General features: G+C 41.0%; 1 protein-coding gene across 1 annotated transcript; it reads right to left on the minus strand.

The window, feature by feature from the left end:
* Window positions 1-1660: 1660 nt before the first annotated feature.
* Window positions 1661-13050, minus strand: LOC109867064 (SKI family transcriptional corepressor 1 homolog-B-like). Its single transcript, XM_031801475.1, has 7 exons — window positions 11233-13050; window positions 10897-10975; window positions 10703-10810; window positions 10091-10165; window positions 8365-8439; window positions 7156-7221; window positions 1661-2937 (listed from the first exon to the last, which is right to left on the minus strand). Exons 1-7 carry the CDS (start codon window positions 13048-13050, stop codon window positions 2840-2842), a joined length of 2319 nt encoding a protein of 772 aa, XP_031657335.1. The 3' UTR covers window positions 1661-2839.
* Between the last annotated feature and the right edge of the window lie 5828 nt (window positions 13051-18878).

Genomic DNA, 18878 nt, shown 5'->3' on the forward strand with positions numbered 1-18878 from the left:
TAATAGCACTTAAATAGCAACATTGAAATAACAAAACTATCACAGGATATATATTATTCATTGCACTTTGCCACCAAATATATACAATACCAGTCAAAAGTTTGGAAACACCTACTTCTTCAAGGGATGTTCTTTATGATTACTATTGTCTACATTGTAGAATAATAGTGATGACGTCAAAACTATGAAATAACACATATGGAATCATGTAGTAACCAAAAAGTGTTAAACAAATCAACATATATTTTATATTTGAGATTCTTCAAAGTAGCCACCCTTTGCCTTGATGACAGATTTGCACACTCTTGGCATTCTCTCAACCAGCTTCACCTGGAATGCTTTTCCAACAGTCTAGAAGGAGTTCCCATATATGCTGAGCACTTGTCGGCTCACTCTGCGGTCCAACTCACCCCAAACCATCTCAATTGGGTTGAGGTCGGGTGATTGTGGAGGTCAGGTCATCTGATGCAGCACTCCATCACTCTTCTTGGTCAAATAGCCCTTAAACAGCCTGGAGGTGTGTTGGGTCATTGTCCTGTTGAAAAACAAATGATAGTTCCACTAAGCGCAAACCAGATGGGATGGAGTATCGCTGCAGAATGCTGTGCTAGCCATGCTGGTTAAGTCTGTCTTGAATTCTAAATAAATCACTGACAGTGTCACCAGCAAAGCACCCCCAAACCATCACACCTCCTCCTCCATGCTTCACGGTGGGAACCACACATGCGGAGATCATCCGTTCAACTACTCTGCGTCTCACGAAGACACGGCGGTTTGAACCAAAAATCTCAAATTTGGACTCATCAGAACCAAGGACAGATTTCCACAGGTCTAATGTCCATTGCTCGTGTTTCTTGGACCAAGCAAGTCTCTTCTTATTATTGGTGTCCTTTAGTAGTTGTTTCTTTGCAGCAATTCAACCATGAAGGCCTGATTCAAGCAGTCTCCTCTGAACAGTTGATGTTGAGATGTGTCTGTTACTTGAACTCTGTGAAGCATTTATTTGGGCTGCAATCTGAGGTGTTGTTAACTCTAATGAACTTATCCTCTGCAGCAGAGGTAACTCTGGGTCTTCCTTTCCTGTTCTCATGAGAGCCAGTTTCATCATAGCGCTTGATGGTTTTTGCGACTGCACTTGAAAAAACTTTCACGTTTTGACATTTTCCGGACTGACTGACCTTCATGTCTTAAAGTAATGATGGACTGTCGTTTCTCGTTGCTTATTTGAGCTGTTGTTGCCATAATATGGACTTGGTCTTTTACCAAATAGGGCTATATTCTGTATACCCTACCTTGTCACAACACAACTGATTGGCTCAAATGCATTCAGAAGGAAAGAAATTCCACAAATTAACTTTTAACAAGGCACACCTGTTTACTGAAATGTCTTCCAGGTGACTACCTCATGAAGCTTGTTGAGAGAATGCCAAGAGTGTGCAAAGCTGTCATCAAGGCAAAGGGTGGCTACTTTGAAGAATTTCAAATATAAAATAAATTTTCATTTGTTTAATTTTTTGGGTTACTGCATGATTCCATATGTTGTTATTTCATAGTTTTGATGTCTTCAGTATTATTCTACAATGTAGAAAATAGTAAAAATAAAGAAAAACCCTTGAATGAGTAGGTGTGTCCAAACATTTGACTGGTACTGTATATTAATGATTTATAAAAGTTATGGTCATATTTTCATTTAAACATATAATATTTTTCATGTTGTACTTTATAACTTTATATAAATTATACACAGTCTGAAGACACACTCTCTCATATGTTACAATTAATATCATTAAATGCAGTGGCTAATGACAGCTCTAGGTTTTTTTATGCAGTGGCTAATGACGGCTCTAGGTTTCCTTCACGCCAAGGCATTGCTCTGGTACAATGATGTGTTCATTTGATAGAGGCCAGGTGCCGGATTCATAAAGCCTCTCAGAGTAAAACAGTGCTGACCTAGGATCAGGTCCTCCATGTCCATATAATATAATGTATTATGATCTCAAATGCTGATCACATCATTTCTCAGACAAGGTTTGCAAAATTCCGGTAGCTTTCCCAAAATGTCCAGCTTTCCCAGAAATCCTGGGTTTCCTGCTTATTCCTTTCTGATTCTAGGAATCTTCCAACCAGGACTTCTGGAAAAACTTTTGTAAAGTTACTGGGAATTGTCTACCCTAACTCAGGCCCTGTCTCTCGTGTTAAATTGTCTACCCTAACTCAGACCCTGTCTCTCGTGTTAAATTGTCTACCCTAACTCAGACCCTCTCTCTCGTGTTAAATTGTCTACCCTAACTCAGACCCCGTCTCTCGTGTTAAATTGTCTACCCTAACTCAGACCCTGTCTCTCGTGTTAAATTGTCTATCCTAACTCAGACCCAGTCTCTCTCGTGTTAAATTGTCTACCCTAACTCAGACCCCGTCTCTCGTGTTAAATTGTCTACCCTAACTCAGACCCTGTCTCTCGTGTTAAATTGTCTATCCTAACTCAGACCCTGCCTAGAATTTTGGATACTGTACGCCTAGTCTTCAGGGTGGTAGTAGTCTTGCTTTCCAAACGGATGGGGCTCCACAGCGGACTGTGGGAAGGGGCTAGGGTGGTAGAAGTCTTGCTTTCCAAACGGATGGGGCTCCACAGCGGACTGTGGGAAGGGGCTAGGGTGGTAGAAGTCTTGCTTTCCAAACGGATGGGGCTCCATGGCGGACTGTGGGAAGGGGCTAGGGTGGTAGTAGTTTTGCTTTCCAAACGGATGGGGCTCCATGGCGGACTGTGGGAAGGGGCTAGGGTGGTAGTAGTCTTGCTTTCCAAATCGGATGGGGCTCCACGGCGGACTGTGGGAAGGGACTAGGGTGGTAGAAGAGGAGGTTTGAAGGAGCAGGTTCCAGTGCAGTGACGAGGAGTCAGCATCTTACAGGAGAATTGGTGTAGCGCGTCGTGAGCTTCTGGGAAGAAAGGGAATAGACACTAAATAGATCCACTAGATGTGTGTGTGTGTGTGTGTGTGTGTGTGTGTGGTCCTCACAATGCACAATTACTTTCTGTTGATGGGTTTTCAAAACGCATTTAAGTTCATTCTCTTTTTCCTCAGTAAATGTAACTTGACAAACCTATTTGAATTCAAAAGTAGTTAAAGGCAGTTGTGGGTCAACTTGAATCAAGGCCATGCTCTAAAATGTGATACAACTTCATTAACAGACTGCATGTTTATGGACAGAGCCTTCGGGAAGCATTCAGACCCCTTGACTTTTTACACATTTTGTTACGTTACAGCCTAATTCTAAAATAGATTAAATAGTTTGTTCCCCCTCATTAATCTACACACAATAACCCATAATGACAAAGTAAAAACAGTTTTTTTTTAATGTTTGCTAATTTATAAAATAAATAAATAACTTTAAAAAATAAAAATATCACATTTACATAAGTATTCAGACTCTTTACTCAGTACTTTGTTGAAGCACCTTTGGCAGCAATTACAGCCTTGAGTCTTCTTGGGTATGACGCTACAAGCTAATCACACCTGTATTTGGGGAGTTTCTCCCATTCTTCTCCGCAGATCCTCTCAAGCTCTGTCAGGTTGGATGGGGAGCGTCGCTGCACAGCTATTTTCAGGTCTCTCCAGAGATGTTAGATCGGGTTCAAGTCCGGGCTCTGGCTGGGCCACTCAAGGACATTCAGAGACTTGTCCCAAACCCACTCCTGCGTTGTCTTGGCTGTGTGCTAAGGGTCGTTGTCCTGTTGGAAGGTGAACCTTTGCCCCAGTCTGAGGTCCTGAGGCTCTGGAGCAGGTTTTCATCAATGATCTCTCTGTACTTTGCTCCGGTCATCTTACCCTTGATCCTGACTAGTCTCCCAGTCCCTGCAGCTGAAAAACATCCCCACAGGATGATGCTGCCACCACCATGCTTCTCTGTAGGGATGGTGCCAGGTTTCCTCCAGACGTGATGCTTGGCATTCAGGCCAAAGAGTTGAATCTTGGTTTCATCAGACCAGGGAATCTTGTTTCTCATGGTCTGAGAGACCTTTAGGTGCCATTTGGCAAACTCAAAGCAGGCTGTCATGTGCCTTTTCCTGAGGAGTGGCTTCCATCTGGCCACTCTACCATAAAAGGCCTGATTGGTGGAGTGCTGCAGAGATGGTTGTACTTCTGGAAGGTTCTCCCATCTCCACAGAGGAACTCTGGAGCTCTGTCAGAGTGACCATTTGGGATGTTGGTAACTTCCCTGACCAAGGCCCTTCTCCCCCGATTTCTCAGGTTGGCTAGGCGGCCAGCTCTAGGAAGAGTCTTGGTGGTTCCAAACTTCATCCATTTAAGAATGATGGAGGCCTGTGTGTTTTTGGGGACCTTCAATGCTGCAGAAATGTTTTGGTTCGCTTCCCCAAATCTGTGCCTCGTCTCTGAGCTCTACTGACCTCATGGCTTGGTGTTTGCTCTGACATGCACTGTCAACTGTGTGATCTTATACAGACAGGTGTGTGCCTTTCAAAATCATGTCCAAAATTTTTATTTACCACAGGTGGACTCCAATCAAGTTGTAGAAACATCTCAAGAATTATCAATGGAAACAGGATGCACATGAGCTCAATTTCGAATCTCATAGCAAAGAGTCTGAATACTTATGTAAATAAGGTACTTCCGTTTTATTTATTTTTAATATAAATGTCCAATAAATAAAAACCTGTTTTTGTGTTGTCATTATGGGGTGTAGATTGACAAGGAACACATGTAATTGAATCTATTTCAGAATAAGGCTGTAACATCACAAAATCTGCTAAGATCAAGAGGTGTGAAAACTTTCCAAATGCATTGCATGTTTGCAGAATACAAACCATTTAGCCACAGCAAGACTGTCTGTTCACAGGTTCACATTCCTATGTGTATGAAAACTGCAGTAAAATTGTTTTTTTATATATATATTTTATATAAACTGCAGATTTCATTCAAAAGGACCTAGTTAGGGATGTTTATGTGTGAACAGGCAGTTTTGCTGTGGCTAAAGGGTTAGATGTCTTCACATGTTGCATTCACATTTTTTGTTCAGTGTATATATATAGCACCAGTCAAAAGTTTGGACACACCTACTCATTCAAGGGTTTTTCTTTATTTTTTACTATTTTCTAAATTGTAGAATAATAGTGAAGACATCAAAACTATGAAATAACACATATGGAATCATGTAGTAACCAAAAAAGGGTTAAACAAGTCTAAATATATTTTATAGCCACCCTTTGCCTTGATGACAGCTTTGCACACTCTTGGCATTCTCTCAACCAGCTTCACCTGGAATGCTTTTCCAACAGTCTTGAAGTAGTTCTCACATATGCTTTTCCTTCACTCTGCGGTCCAACTCATCCCAAACCATCTCAATTGGGTTGAGGTTGGGTGATTGTGGAGGTCAGGTCATCTGATGCAGCACTCCATCACTCTTCTTGGTCAAATAGCCCTTAAACAGCCTGGAGGTGTGTTGGGTCATTGTCCTGTTGAAAAACAAATGATAGTTCCACTAAGCGCAAACCAGATGGGATGGAGTATCGCTGCAGAATGCTGTGGTAACCATGCTGGTTAAGTTTGCCTTGAATTCAAAATAAATCACTGACAGTGTCAACAGCAAAGCACCCCCACACCATCACACCTCCTCCATGCTTCACAGTTGGAACCACACATGCAGAGATCATCCGTTCATCTACTCTGTGTCTCACAAAGACACGGCGGTTGGGACCAAAAATCTCAAGTTTGGACTCATCAGACCAAAGGACAGATTTCCACCGGTCTAATGTCCATTGCTCGTGTTTCTTGCACCAAGCAAGTCTCTTCTTCTTATTGGTGTCCTTTAGTAGTGGTTTCTTTGCAGAAATTCGACCATGAAGGCCTGATTCAAGCAGTCTTCTCTGAACAGTTGACGTTGAGATGTGTCTGTTACATGAGCTCTGAGAAGCATTTATTTGGCCTGCAATCTGAACTTATCCTCTGCAGCAGAGTTAACTCTGTGTCTTCCTATCCTGTCCTCATGAGAGCCAGTCTCATCATAGCTCTTGATAGTCTTTAAAACTGCACTTGAAGAAACTTTTAAAGTTCTTGAAATTTTCCGGATTGACTGACCTGACTTTCTTAAAGTAATGATGGACTGTCATTTCTCTTTGCTTATTTTGAGCTCTTCTTGTCATAATATGGACTTGGTCTTTTACCACAGGGCTATATTCTGTATACCACCCTTACCTTGTCACAAAACAACTGATTGGCTCAAACGCACTAAGAAGTAAAGATATTCCACAAATGAACTTTTAACAAGGCACACCTGTTAATTGAAATGCATTCCAGGTGATTACCTCATGAGCTGGTTGAGAGAATGCCAAGAGTGTGCAAAGCTGTCATCAAGGCAAAGGGTGGCTACTTTGAAGAATCTCAAATATAAAATATATTTTGATTTGTTTAATTAACACTTTTTTGGTTACTACATGATTCCATGTGTTATTTCATAGATTTGATGTCATCACTATTATTCTACAATGTAGAAAATAGTCCAAATAAAGAAAAACCCTTGAATGAGTAGGTGAGTCCAAACTTTTGACTGGTATTGTATATAAATACACACTGAACAAAAATAATATCACAACATGTAAAGCGTTGTTCTCGTGTTTCATGAAACAAAAGATCCCAGAAATGTTCAATATGCACAAAAAGCTGATTTCTCTCAATTTTTTTTGCACAAATGTGTTCACATCTGTTAGTGAGCATTTTTCCTTTGCCAAGATTATCCATCCACCTGACAGGTATAGCACATTAAGAAGAAGCTGATTAAACAGCATGATCATGACACAGGTGCACCTTGTGCCAGGGACAATAAAACATCTCTGTCTCAGAGCTCTACGGACAATTCCTTCGACCTCATGGCTTAGCATTTGCTGAGACATACACTGTCAACACTGTAGACTATGGGACCTTATGTAGACAGGTTTTTGGCTTTCCAAATCATGTCCAATCAATTGAATTTACTACAATTTGACTCCAATCAAGTTGTAGAAACATCTCAAGGATGATCAATGGAAACAGGATGCACCTGAGATCAAATCTCATGTCTCATAGCAAAGGGTCTGAATACTTTCCGAATGCACTGCATATTTATTTATTAGCATATTCCTACAAGCTTCATATCAGTTACCTTTCAACTTGTGTTGAATAGCATAGCGAGCCTTTTTCTCTCGCTCCAGCTCACTGCATAATGTGTCTATATGTAAGGGACAGAAGAATATATTAAGAGCTAGGATTTACATCAGTGGCTTTCAAACTTTGGGGACAGTTCACCATGTTGTTTTAGCCCTGAACTAACTCACGTGATTCGCCTAGTCAAGGGTTTGATGATTAGTTGACAAGTGGAATCAGGTAGGGTAGCTGTGGAATAGACCAAATGTATTGAATGGCTGGGAGTCCACGAGGAGAGGTTGGGGATCCCCTGATTTACATCACTCTTTTAGTGATGTAAATCTACAGTTATGGCCACATACAGTGGGGCAAAAAAGTATTTAGTCAGCCACCAATTGTGCAAGTTCTCCCACTTAAAAAGATGAGAGAGGCCTGTAATTGTCATCATAGGTACACTTCAACTATGACAGACAAAATGAGAAAAAAAATCCAGAAAATCACATTGTAGGATTTTCTTGAATTGATTTGCAAATTATGGTGGAAAATAAGTATTTGGTCACCTACAAACAAGCAAGATTTCTGGCTCTCACAGACCTGTAACTTCTTCTTTAAGAGGCTCCTCTGTCCTCCACTCGTTACCTGTATTAATGGCATCTGTTTGAACTTGTTATCAGTATAAAAGACACCTGTCCACAACCTCAAACAGTCACACTAAATACTTATTTTCCACCATAATTTGCAAATAAATTCATTAAAAATCCTCTCCACAAATAAATTCATTAAAAATCCTCTCCACTAAATACTTATTTTCCACCATAATTTGCAAATAAATTCATTAAAAATCCTACAATGTGATTTTCTGGATTTTTTTTCTCATTTTGTCTGTCATAGTTGAAGTGTATCTATGATGAAAATTACAGGCCTCTCTCATCTTTTTAAGTGGGAGAACTTGCACAATTGGTGGCTGACTAAATACTTTTTTGCCCCACTGTACATCTCCATATGTTCTGAGTTTATCGAGATACAATTAGAGGATAGATTATTCATCAATTGATTTATTTTGCAAACAATTACATTTGATCAATCAACCAATTATATGTATTCATATAACCCTTTTTACATCAACACTTGTTGATGTTGTTTAATGGTCCTACTTTACTAACAAAGTTGTAAGCAGCTAGTCTTTTATACCAGTATGCCTCCGTGTGAATGTTTGGTATGTTCTCACCTCTCACAATATGAAGCTGCTGGACCATCTCCTCCCTGTAGGACAGCTCCCTTTTCATCTGATGATTGAAATTATCTGGGGAGAAATAGTCATCTTTAGTATAGCCAATAAACTAGCTTAGTCATCTTTCGTATAGCCAATAAACTAGCCTACTTGGCTATTGTTTTAATATGCCAGCCTATACACTCTGGCATCCTACTCGGGCAAAATGGAATCTAGCTTCCTAAATTACCATCGCAGGTGCAACAATACACCCCCCCCCCCCCCTCCTCCTTAGCACGACACAACGCGGAGTGCCTGGATACAGCCCTTAGACGTGATAAATAGCTAAATTACCATTGCAGCCATATGCGTTTGACAGCAACATCAATTATAATCGAACCATGCAATACAAAATTAGCATGCACTAATGCCGCGTTCACATGCTAGTCGTAAAAAAAGGAAACTCAGAAATGTCCGACTTGCTAACTAGTTGAACACGGTACGTATATAACTACAACCAGATAGCAAGTCAAAATGTCAGAGTTTCCTTGATCCGACTAGCATGTGATCGCAGCATGTCAAATATAACGCAGTGCAAAACCTAATCGAATTGTTTTTGTTCAGCGTTCAAGATGCTGATCACGACAAGCATGACATTAAGAGAAACTCTCTAACCCGTTGGAATCAAAAAACTATAAACCTGTGACATTTGATCACAATAGCTATTTCTGTTTCCAGTAACTTGTCCAGTGATTTATTTTTTGTCGACATTTAGAAAGTTCGCATTGAAAATAGATGCGACAATTGCCTGCTAGGATGCATTTCCATCCATTTAACTACATTGTGTCAATAAAAACGGCGGGGCGCAATGACGTCACAAAATGATACAACGTTTTCGCAAACGCCATACAATGTCGAATAAAAATGTAGTGGTTGAAGTGTTTCCATTACCTAGTTAGGCAAATTGCGCATTAATAAATTGGCGACAGCCTGTTTGCCCTCCCACCTATCCAGCCCAATTTGCTGAAATGCATTTTGTACATATATGCACGAATTGATTGTGAGACTGTGTTGACCTATTCTGTTTCATGTCTCAGGTAGCCCGTGAAAGTCAGCATGGATAGAATGCAATAGTTGACTAATATTTGCCACATTCTAATAATGGTCATGTGTCTAACGTATCGCCACAGATCTAGAGCCCATTCACTCCGGGCTGCCGAGGCTCGTCCGCACGGTGCTGACACTTACACTCCTGTACATCTGGAATAATTGTCTGGTGGAAACTTGCCAGGCAACCAGATAAGCACGGAAAAGCAATTCAGGCATTCTTAAAACTCAGGACAATCCTTGTCCTGCAAAGAAACATTACTTTTATAGTTGAAAAATAGATACATTTTGCAAGCAGTAAGCGAGGAATTTACAATGAAATGTAAAGTGGAGTTTATAGTTACGTGATGACATCACGTGCCCCGCGTACCTTCAGAAGTATTCGGCAATCATCATTTATCCGAAAACACCGTTTCCGTCATCATTTGTATGATATAAAGTTAGTTCGACAAAAAGAGAAATTATCCCTCGAACGGATAACATTTTTGTTGATTTTGATAAAATCCTCCTATATCTGCCGTTTCCATTACACATGTCGCAATTAGATATTTTGTTTGCGACATTGCTTTTGTCCAGCCAGCCAGCAGCCAGCGTCGAATAAACCTGGATCAATGGAAACCTGCCTGCTGAATTATACCTTTTAAATGTTGGAATTCTCGTTCCAATTTCTTCCTTAGCTCCACTTGCTCCATGAGTTGTTTCTGCAATTCGTCTGTAGAAAAGGAACGAACCAACGTGTTAAAAATAGAATATTAATACGGGTTTGAAAATTGCTTCGGGGTTTAGACTAAATGGTATAGAGTAAATGTTGTAGGTTAAATGGTATAGGCTAATTTATGTTAAACGATTCATGTTAAGCGATTTGGTAAATGGCCTCGGGGGAAGTTGTTCTATATCTTCCAACCTATTCTGTAGGGATCAATCCAATTATTAAAGAAAGTATATCATAAACAATAACATATTTAAACTAATAGACCAACATGTATGATTCATAATAATATTAATATTAATTAGAATAGTTATTTAATGGTCTTATATTTAGCCAGTGTTCTATGTTTGTCTGAGATTATGCTAACATTGTGTGTAGCTTCCTCGCCTGAATGCACACAGAGAAAACATTTATAACAGTACAAATAATATATACAAATAGGCAATAAAATATAGGCTTAAATACTTGTATATTTAAAGTTCTGACAGAAAATGTAAAATTATCGTATTATCAACTGACAAGTGTAGCGCTTAAACTTACCCTCGTTCAGTGCTTCTCTCGGGCCCTCCTCCCGGCTTTGGCCCTTATACGACTTCGTTTCAACCTCCTTCACTGTCGAAGATGGCTCCTCTCTACTGGCACAGTCATCTGAATAAACAACAAATAAGTGTCATTCCTTTTCACAACATCTATTTTATTATTTAAAAAAATATATTAACAGAACAACATCCAACCTTTCGATTTCACATTGTCTGTCTGGTAATTCGTTGCTGAACCAAACTCATATGGACTGTTCCTGTCCGGTGAATACACCTAGATAAATCAGACAGGATAATGAGGCTAATTAGTCATTTGCATACAATATCGCTCTGTGACATTGGGAACACATTCTCCTATTGGACAGTGTATTTGAACGGCCTTTTATTCTCTGCTATTCACACACATTTGTGTAAAAGCAAGAGGATGATGACTTTTTAATGAATCAATGAATGAATCACAATTAAATAGTATATTCCTTAGTATGTAAATAGCCATCTAATAGAATGAGACGGACCATATCAATCACTCACTTCATCAAAAGACGTGGTCTTATTGCAGACCGGCAGCTGTTTGCCATGTCTATCTCTATTTGAAGACAGCACCACCTGTATAGGTAGGTTCATTCTCTGTGAATCGACCACAGCGGCCTGCTCTGACTCAGGTATGGATTCAAGGCCGTTTGGTGAACCTGCACCGCGCGAAAGGCTTAGAACAGGGACAGGGGGGCTCCTGCAGTCCTCAATTGAGTGCGGAAGTGACTCCTCATCCTCCTGTGACTTATTGGTCTCCACGTCCACATCTGTCTCGCCAACGCTCTCCACGCTGCCTGGCGATAAGGACCTGTAGCTCGAGCTCTCGCTTAGGAAATCAGGTGACAGATACCCAGCTCGAGCCCCGTTGTACTTCCCCCGGTTACCGTATAGTTTGGCTATACTCTCCGTGTCTTTGAGGACGGGTCTGAATGCGGAGACATAGCTAATCTTCCGGGGTAGAACGGGCATTTTACCGTCCATTGACCTCGCCTCATCCCCGGACTTGTCATCCTCATTCCGGGTGGACTGAGTGCTGGAGCACCGCTCACTATCCCCCACACTGTCCTTCGGAGTGTTGCTATTTCTGTCACTCTGCTCGGATGCGTCCTGCTCACTCTGTCTGGCGCACAGGACCTCCGATGGCTGTTTGGGCTGGGCCTGGGCCTGATGGTGGGGGTGGGGGAAGGACGGTATGGGCAGGCCGTCTGCAGTAGGCCAGAACATGGGGAAAGAGTGGTAGGCGCTGTCCTTGGTGCTCGGCCAGGAGAAGACGCCAGAGAGGTGGGCTTTATTCGGCTCCCCCATCACACCACTGTCATCCTTCTTCTGACACAACGAGAAGGCCGGAAACCCGTATGGGTGTGGGAAGAGAGGTGGAGGGATCTTCACGTTCTGCAGCATCCCGTAGCTTTTGCTGGGCACCGGGATAATGGGATAGCTGCGCGTGATGCTCGCTATACTCCCCATGCCTCCCCGGTTGTCCTCGCAGCGGAGGATTTTAGGGGGGATCTCCGGTGAGCCTCTCCGGGGCAGGTTGGAAGGTCCTTGGTGAGGTTTTAACGGAGAGGAACGTTCGGGCCCGTGGCGGTGCATGGGCAGCGTCCTCTTCCGGCTGCCCCCGTTGAACATGGCTTTGACGTCCTCCCACGCATGAGCTAAATCATCCGGCGAGCCCTTGTCGGTCAGTTTGAGGTGTCTCCTCCAGGAGTTAAAATTAGCAGCGTCTGGCTGGGTGTACTTGGATTCTGATGTTCGGTGAGAGTGGAATATGAACTTATTGGGAGAAAAATACATATTGCAGAAGGAGCACTTGATACACTTGGCTCTGGAGCTGTTGTACCTGGCTGGTATAAAGTTACCACGGCTCCCCCACGTGCACTCGTGGGAAACATCAAACGCAAAATTCTCCGGTAGTTTTGGAGGGTTGTGGGCTCCGATAAACGATTTACAAAGCCTCTCTGCTTCGCGCTTTGTGATCATCCCACAGCGCCTCGAGGAGATGGGCATGGCGCCCGCACGCCTCAGAATCTCCAGCTGGACCGGGGTGCACTGCACGCAGGTGATGCCCAGAGCCACGCGCCGGTTGTGGATCTCGTTATAGCTGTAGTTCTTCAGCAGAGTGTTGGAGATCTGCGCCAGGCACAGTCTCTCCTGACCGTCCAGCACCAGACAGACTATGGGTATTCCATACAGGGCGGTCTCGCTGACCTGGTTGGGTTTCATGTTGGGGTTGAATGTTGGGAGGTCCTGTTTGGAGCTCGGTGGAGAGCAGCTGGAGTCCCGTGTCGCAGGTAACTGAGAAGGATTACACTCCATTACTGGAAGCCTGCAGAAGACAAAAAAACAGTTATTTTCATGATAATGAAAATGTATGTTGTTTATTTTCGTTTCCCCCTTTTTTTTAAACCAATGAACGCTAGTTAATAAAATCATTATCCTCTTTCCAGATTAAAAAACATCAACAGTATTTTTATAACATTGAATAGCCTAAAACAACAGAAAATAATACAAATATTATTATTATTATTAATAACATTAACACTATCCCTTATCATAATAATGATCCAGTAGACCTAATTAGCCCATACTATACTCAAATGCAATAGGCAAAATAATAACAATTTCACGAGAAAGGTTGTGTGGTTCCTCCGGATTTAATTGGTCTATTAACCGCCTGCACAAGTCATTAACGGATGAGAGCTGAATTTAGCCGGGCCCAGAGATATATGAATATAGCTTAGCAGGGACAGCTAAGAGGCTAACACGGTACAGAGCAAAAGGAGAAAAGACATTTAGCAATGCCAAGAAGCTTTTAACCAAGAGGATAGAACCTGTGAGCACATTTCTTTGTAATTAGTTCAGAAAAAAAACGGTCACTGAAATGAGATACAATTAAGATGTTTCAAGAAAATATTCGTTTATTTTTTCGATGAAGTGACATGTAATATTCACTTTTAATTCTGCATGAAATATATAATGCAATTGATACTATCTAATTTTACAAAAGGCCATCAATGAGCACGCAGATTAATATTCCTGATTGCGTCAATAGATTGATTGTTGTATGAAATTAAATGTATGGTTCTGAATGTACCCCAATGCATTAGGAAATAATGTGATTTTCAATGACATAACATGGTAAAACGGATAAAACACGTTAATCCTTCCTTACAGCGAAGCTTACCTTTTTGAACAGTGAAAAAACGAACACTCCTTTGTGCCAGCGACAACAAAACAGCTATACACTGTGGTAGTCTAATTACACGAAGAGCAACATTCACTCGGTATATTCCCGTTGTTTGAGCAATACATTGAATTCTACTGGAAGGTTTCTCCAATAATTATGTACCTGCCTCTGACTGCGCTCACTCGGAACAGGCTCGCTCTGTGTGTGTGTGCGTGCGGTGTGTGTGTGCGGTGTGTAAAGACAGTGTCCACGAGGTAGAGCGGAGCAGCCACCTCCACTACAAAGACATTTCCCGCGACACCAGCGACGCAGATCAAGTGACAGCTGAAATAATGGCAAGGCACTCCCACTTAGTGCCAGCATCTTTACATTAACCGTTTGCCTTCGCGATCAAAACTACCGGTGCTGTTATCGGCCTGAGTACAATTACATTCGGCCCTGAAACCTTTTCCATAAAATGTTAGGAGAAAGAGACAATAAAGACATACAGGGTTTGAACAATGATAATAACTGACTTGATGGCTTCCAATATTATTTCAAGGTTAGTGGTACCTATGATTGATTGTCTCATATCCCCTCGCTCCACATATGAAATTCGTTTTTAATAGGAGGCAACTGTGTAATATTTTTAAGCAACAGTCCATGGAAAGTGTATGTGTTAGCTAATGACTGTCCTATTTGGGTCCTTTAATTATTTAAAACTCTTTATGCTGCCATCAATCACAGACGTTTCTCTCCCGCAGTCTCGTGATGAGAAATTAAAAGGCAGTATAAAAAAATCATATAAAATGTGCATTTAAAATGTATTTATTATTATTATCAAAATAAATAAATAAACTAAACTGAAAAGCTCTTGAAATATTTGATATCAAAAACAAATTAGTTTATAAATGAGACCTCTGCCATTTAATATATCCTATTACAATTTGTAGATTTTCTCAAATAGGCCGATTCACATCCATAGGCCTATAGACAGAGTCCATGTTTAGCTTATTCATATATTTTATGTATACATTATCAAAGGTCTCTGACATGCTATAAGGTGTTCTAACCAGAATTTATTTTACTAGGAAAGTCAGTTAAGAACTAATTCTTATTTTCAATGAACGGTTAACTGCCTTGTTCAGGGGCAGAACGACAGACTTTTATCATGTCAGCTCGGGGATTCGATCTTGCAACTTTCCGGCCACTAGTCCAACGCTCTAACCACTAGGCTACGCTGAAACAGAATGCTTGACATGCTACAAGGTGTTGTAACCAGAATAGTGTTTTCTTTACCCAATCAGGGTGGTGATAATGACGACAACACAACCCGCCTCTAGCTCTTGCTGCAGCTATGCAATACATCATTCACCTGAATAAAACATGCATTGTATTGAAATGACATGTGTACAGGGATTTGGCATGTGGTAAAGTGGACTGGCAGCGAAGACACATTGATATTGAATGTAGATTCACAAGATGGGGTACGGGGTACAGGCCACTGGGTACAGGCCATATGTTGAGTTCCCACGGACTCCCACAGCCCAGCAGCCACCGCCTCCAGAGAGCTATGCGTTTTGACAATGATCCGGCTGTTTTAAAGGCCGTTCAATCATTAGGCAGCTATCAAATGTTATAAGCAACATATAACCCCCCCCCCCCCCGTACCCCATATTGTTTTAGTAAGGTGTAACAAAAAAATAAGGTGTAAAGTGAAGACTGGTTTGCCTCTAAACATTGACAATCCATTGTAGCCTAAACGTTTTCGTGTCGTTGACCAAAGCAGTCCTCTGTAATGTTGATGCAGGTGTGTAACCGGATAGGTCACCGCGGAATGCGGTTTCCCCGGGTCCTCTGTAATGTTGATGCAGGTGTGTAACCGGATAGGTCACCGTGCACCCACCGGTCCATATTGACTTTCACGAGCATGATACTTTCCTCCTCCCCTCCGATAATAATTACAATTTTGTTCTGTAATGATTTATCTCTCTAAATGATTAGCAAGGTGTATTCCGTACTGTCAGCCATTATCTTGTAGGATCAGGAGGAACTGGGTGTTTAAGTTTAGCTGTAGTTTAGCACAGCTGCATGTTCTGAAACAGCACGTTTTGACAGTTTAAATCAGGGCAATCTCTTTGTTTTGAAGCTATATGTCTGATATGAACTTGGTCCATATGTAACCTAGAGAATAAACTGCGCCGGAACACCTGTATTGGTGGAACGGATTGCGTTTTTAAAATATTTACATGCACAATTTGACATCGAAAAAGTGTGAATCAATAGTCTTAATGATAATAGTATAAAATTGTCAAATAAAATAATTTAAATGTTCATGAAATTGTGATCAAAATGAGCACAATCTAGATGTCTTGTAAAACGGCACCAAATGCTGCAGTTTGTGCCGTACATGTTCCCAACGTCTAAACTGGTGATAGGCTACACAAATAAGTAGAATGCATATTAAAGGATCAATCCGCAGTTGCTACATCCATTTTTTTTTGTAAACAAATTAATAATATGTACCCATAGATTGTTGAAGAATATAACTTATAAATGTCTCATGAGTTTAACTGTCATGTAAACAAAGTAAATGTACTTTGAAAAACAAAGTAAATGCAAACAAACAGTATATAACCTCAAATCATGGTTCAAACTAACGTTGACATCATGGATGGTCTGTCCCTGAATTCAGGGCTCTGTCTATGAATTTGAGAGTGGTTACATTTCTCCAGCCCCATCTCTCATATTTTTACCGAAACATGGGCGGGGAGGCGCTTTGTTATTGTTTCAAGTGATGATTGCTGCTTTAGAGAATAGAAGGAAAAAACACGAATAATAAACTCCTAAACCCTTTTAAACCTGAAAAATAATAACCATATAAGAATATTATGCAAAATGTTCTCGTGCTGTTAAATCGATAAAAAGCTAACGGAAGTTATCCTTTGCTAGACAAACAGAGGGCTGCATGTGACTAATAACACATTGAGTTGTTCCGTTTTGTCAGTCAGTGGTGGTCCCATCTGTCAGAGCGAGGCGTCACACCGCCTGAATGGAGGAGAAATTGCATTGTCAGGTCCTCGGCTGCATGCGCCTCAGGTCAATAGGGGATTGTAGCCTAATAGCCTACCTCCACGTTGGACGAGATGCTTCTCCTTCTTAGTACAATGAAAGCGGTGAGAAAAAAAAGGTTAACCAATGTATGTTATTAAACCGCCAATTTAATAATAGTACATATCTATTACATCAATATTCACTAAAGCCCATAAGAACCATGAAATGCTGACCCATTTTTTAAAGCTGGCTTCAATGGCATTAGAATGAATTACATTTATTTATCCATAATCATTCCTCACTATTTGTGAAATGTTAAACCTTAGGCTACCAATATTCGCTTTAGGAATACATATTTAGAATTAATTAATAAACCAGGAAAAACCTCAGGTGTTTCAGAATTTTTGTGTTACTGTAAAATAACATATTTATTTAAAATGTTATAATGTTATATGTTATAACAGTCTTCTCCTGGATCCACGTGCAGAACATAATTTATGCCACAGCAGGTTAAGATAAGTTATGCCACAGCAGGTTAAGATAAGTTATGACACAGCAGGTTAGGGGAAGTTATGCCACAGCAGGTTAAGATAAGTTATGACACAGCAGGTTAAGATAAGTTATGACACAGCAGGTTAGGGGAAGTTATGCCACAGCAGGTTACGATAAGTTATGACACAGCAGGTTAAGATAAGTTATGACACAGCAGGTTAAGATAAGTTATGCCACAGCAGGTTAAGATAAGTTATGACACAGCAGGTTAAGATAAGTTATGACACAGCAGGTTAAGATAAGTTATGACACAGCAGGTTAGGGGAAGTTATGACACAGCAGGTTAAGATAAGTTATGACACAACAGGTTAAGATACGTTATGACACAGCAGGTTAGGGGAAGTTATGACACAGCAGGTTAGGGGAAGTTATGACACAGCAGGTTAGGGGAAGTTATGACACAGCAGGTTAGGGGAAGTTATGACACAGCAGGTTAGGGGAAGTTATGACACAGCAGGTTAGGGGAAGTTATGACACAGCAGGTTAGGGGAAGTTATGACACAGCAGGTTAGGGGAAGTTATGCCACAGCAGGTTAAGATAAGTTATGCCACAGCAGGTTAAGATAAGTTATGACACAGCAGGTTAAGATAAGTTATGACACAGCAGGTTAAGATAAGTTATGACACAGCAGGTTAAGATAAGTTATGACACAGCAGGTTAAGATAAGTTATGACACAGCAGGTTAGGGGAAGTTATGACACAGCAGGTTAAGATAAGTTATGACACAGCAGGTTAAGATAAGTTATGACACAGCAGGTTAAGATAAGTTATGACACAGCAGGTTAAGATAAGTTATGACACAGCAGGTTAAGATAAGTTATGACACAGCAGGTTAAGATAAGTTATGACACAGCAGGTTAGGGGAAGTTATGACACAGCAGGTTAAGATAAGTTATGACACAGCAGGTTAAGATAAGTTATGACACAGCAGGTTAGGGGAAGTTATGACACAGCAGGTTAGGGGAAGTTATGACACAGCAGGTTAGGGGAAGTTATGACACAGCAGGTTAGGGGAAGTTATGACACAGCAGGTTAGGGGAAGTTATGACACAGCAGGTTAGGGGAAGTTATGACACAGCAGGTTAGGGGAAGTTATGACACAGCAGGTTAGGGGAAGTTATGCCACAGCAGGTTAAGATAAGTTATGCCACAGCAGGTTAAGATAAGTTATGACACAGCAGGTTAAGATAAGTTATGACACAGCAGGTTAGGGGAAGTTATGACACAGCAGGTTAAGATAAGTTATGACACAGCAGGTTAAGATAAGTTATGACACAGCAGGTTAGGGGAAGTTATGACACAGCAGGTTAAGATAAGTTATGACACAGCAGGTTAAGATAAGTTATGACACAGCAGGTTAGGGGAAGTTAT

The sequence above is a fragment of the Oncorhynchus kisutch genome, linkage group LG22 (genome assembly GCF_002021735.2).
Source record: "Oncorhynchus kisutch isolate 150728-3 linkage group LG22, Okis_V2, whole genome shotgun sequence".
Taxonomy (NCBI): domain Eukaryota; kingdom Metazoa; phylum Chordata; class Actinopteri; order Salmoniformes; family Salmonidae; genus Oncorhynchus; species Oncorhynchus kisutch.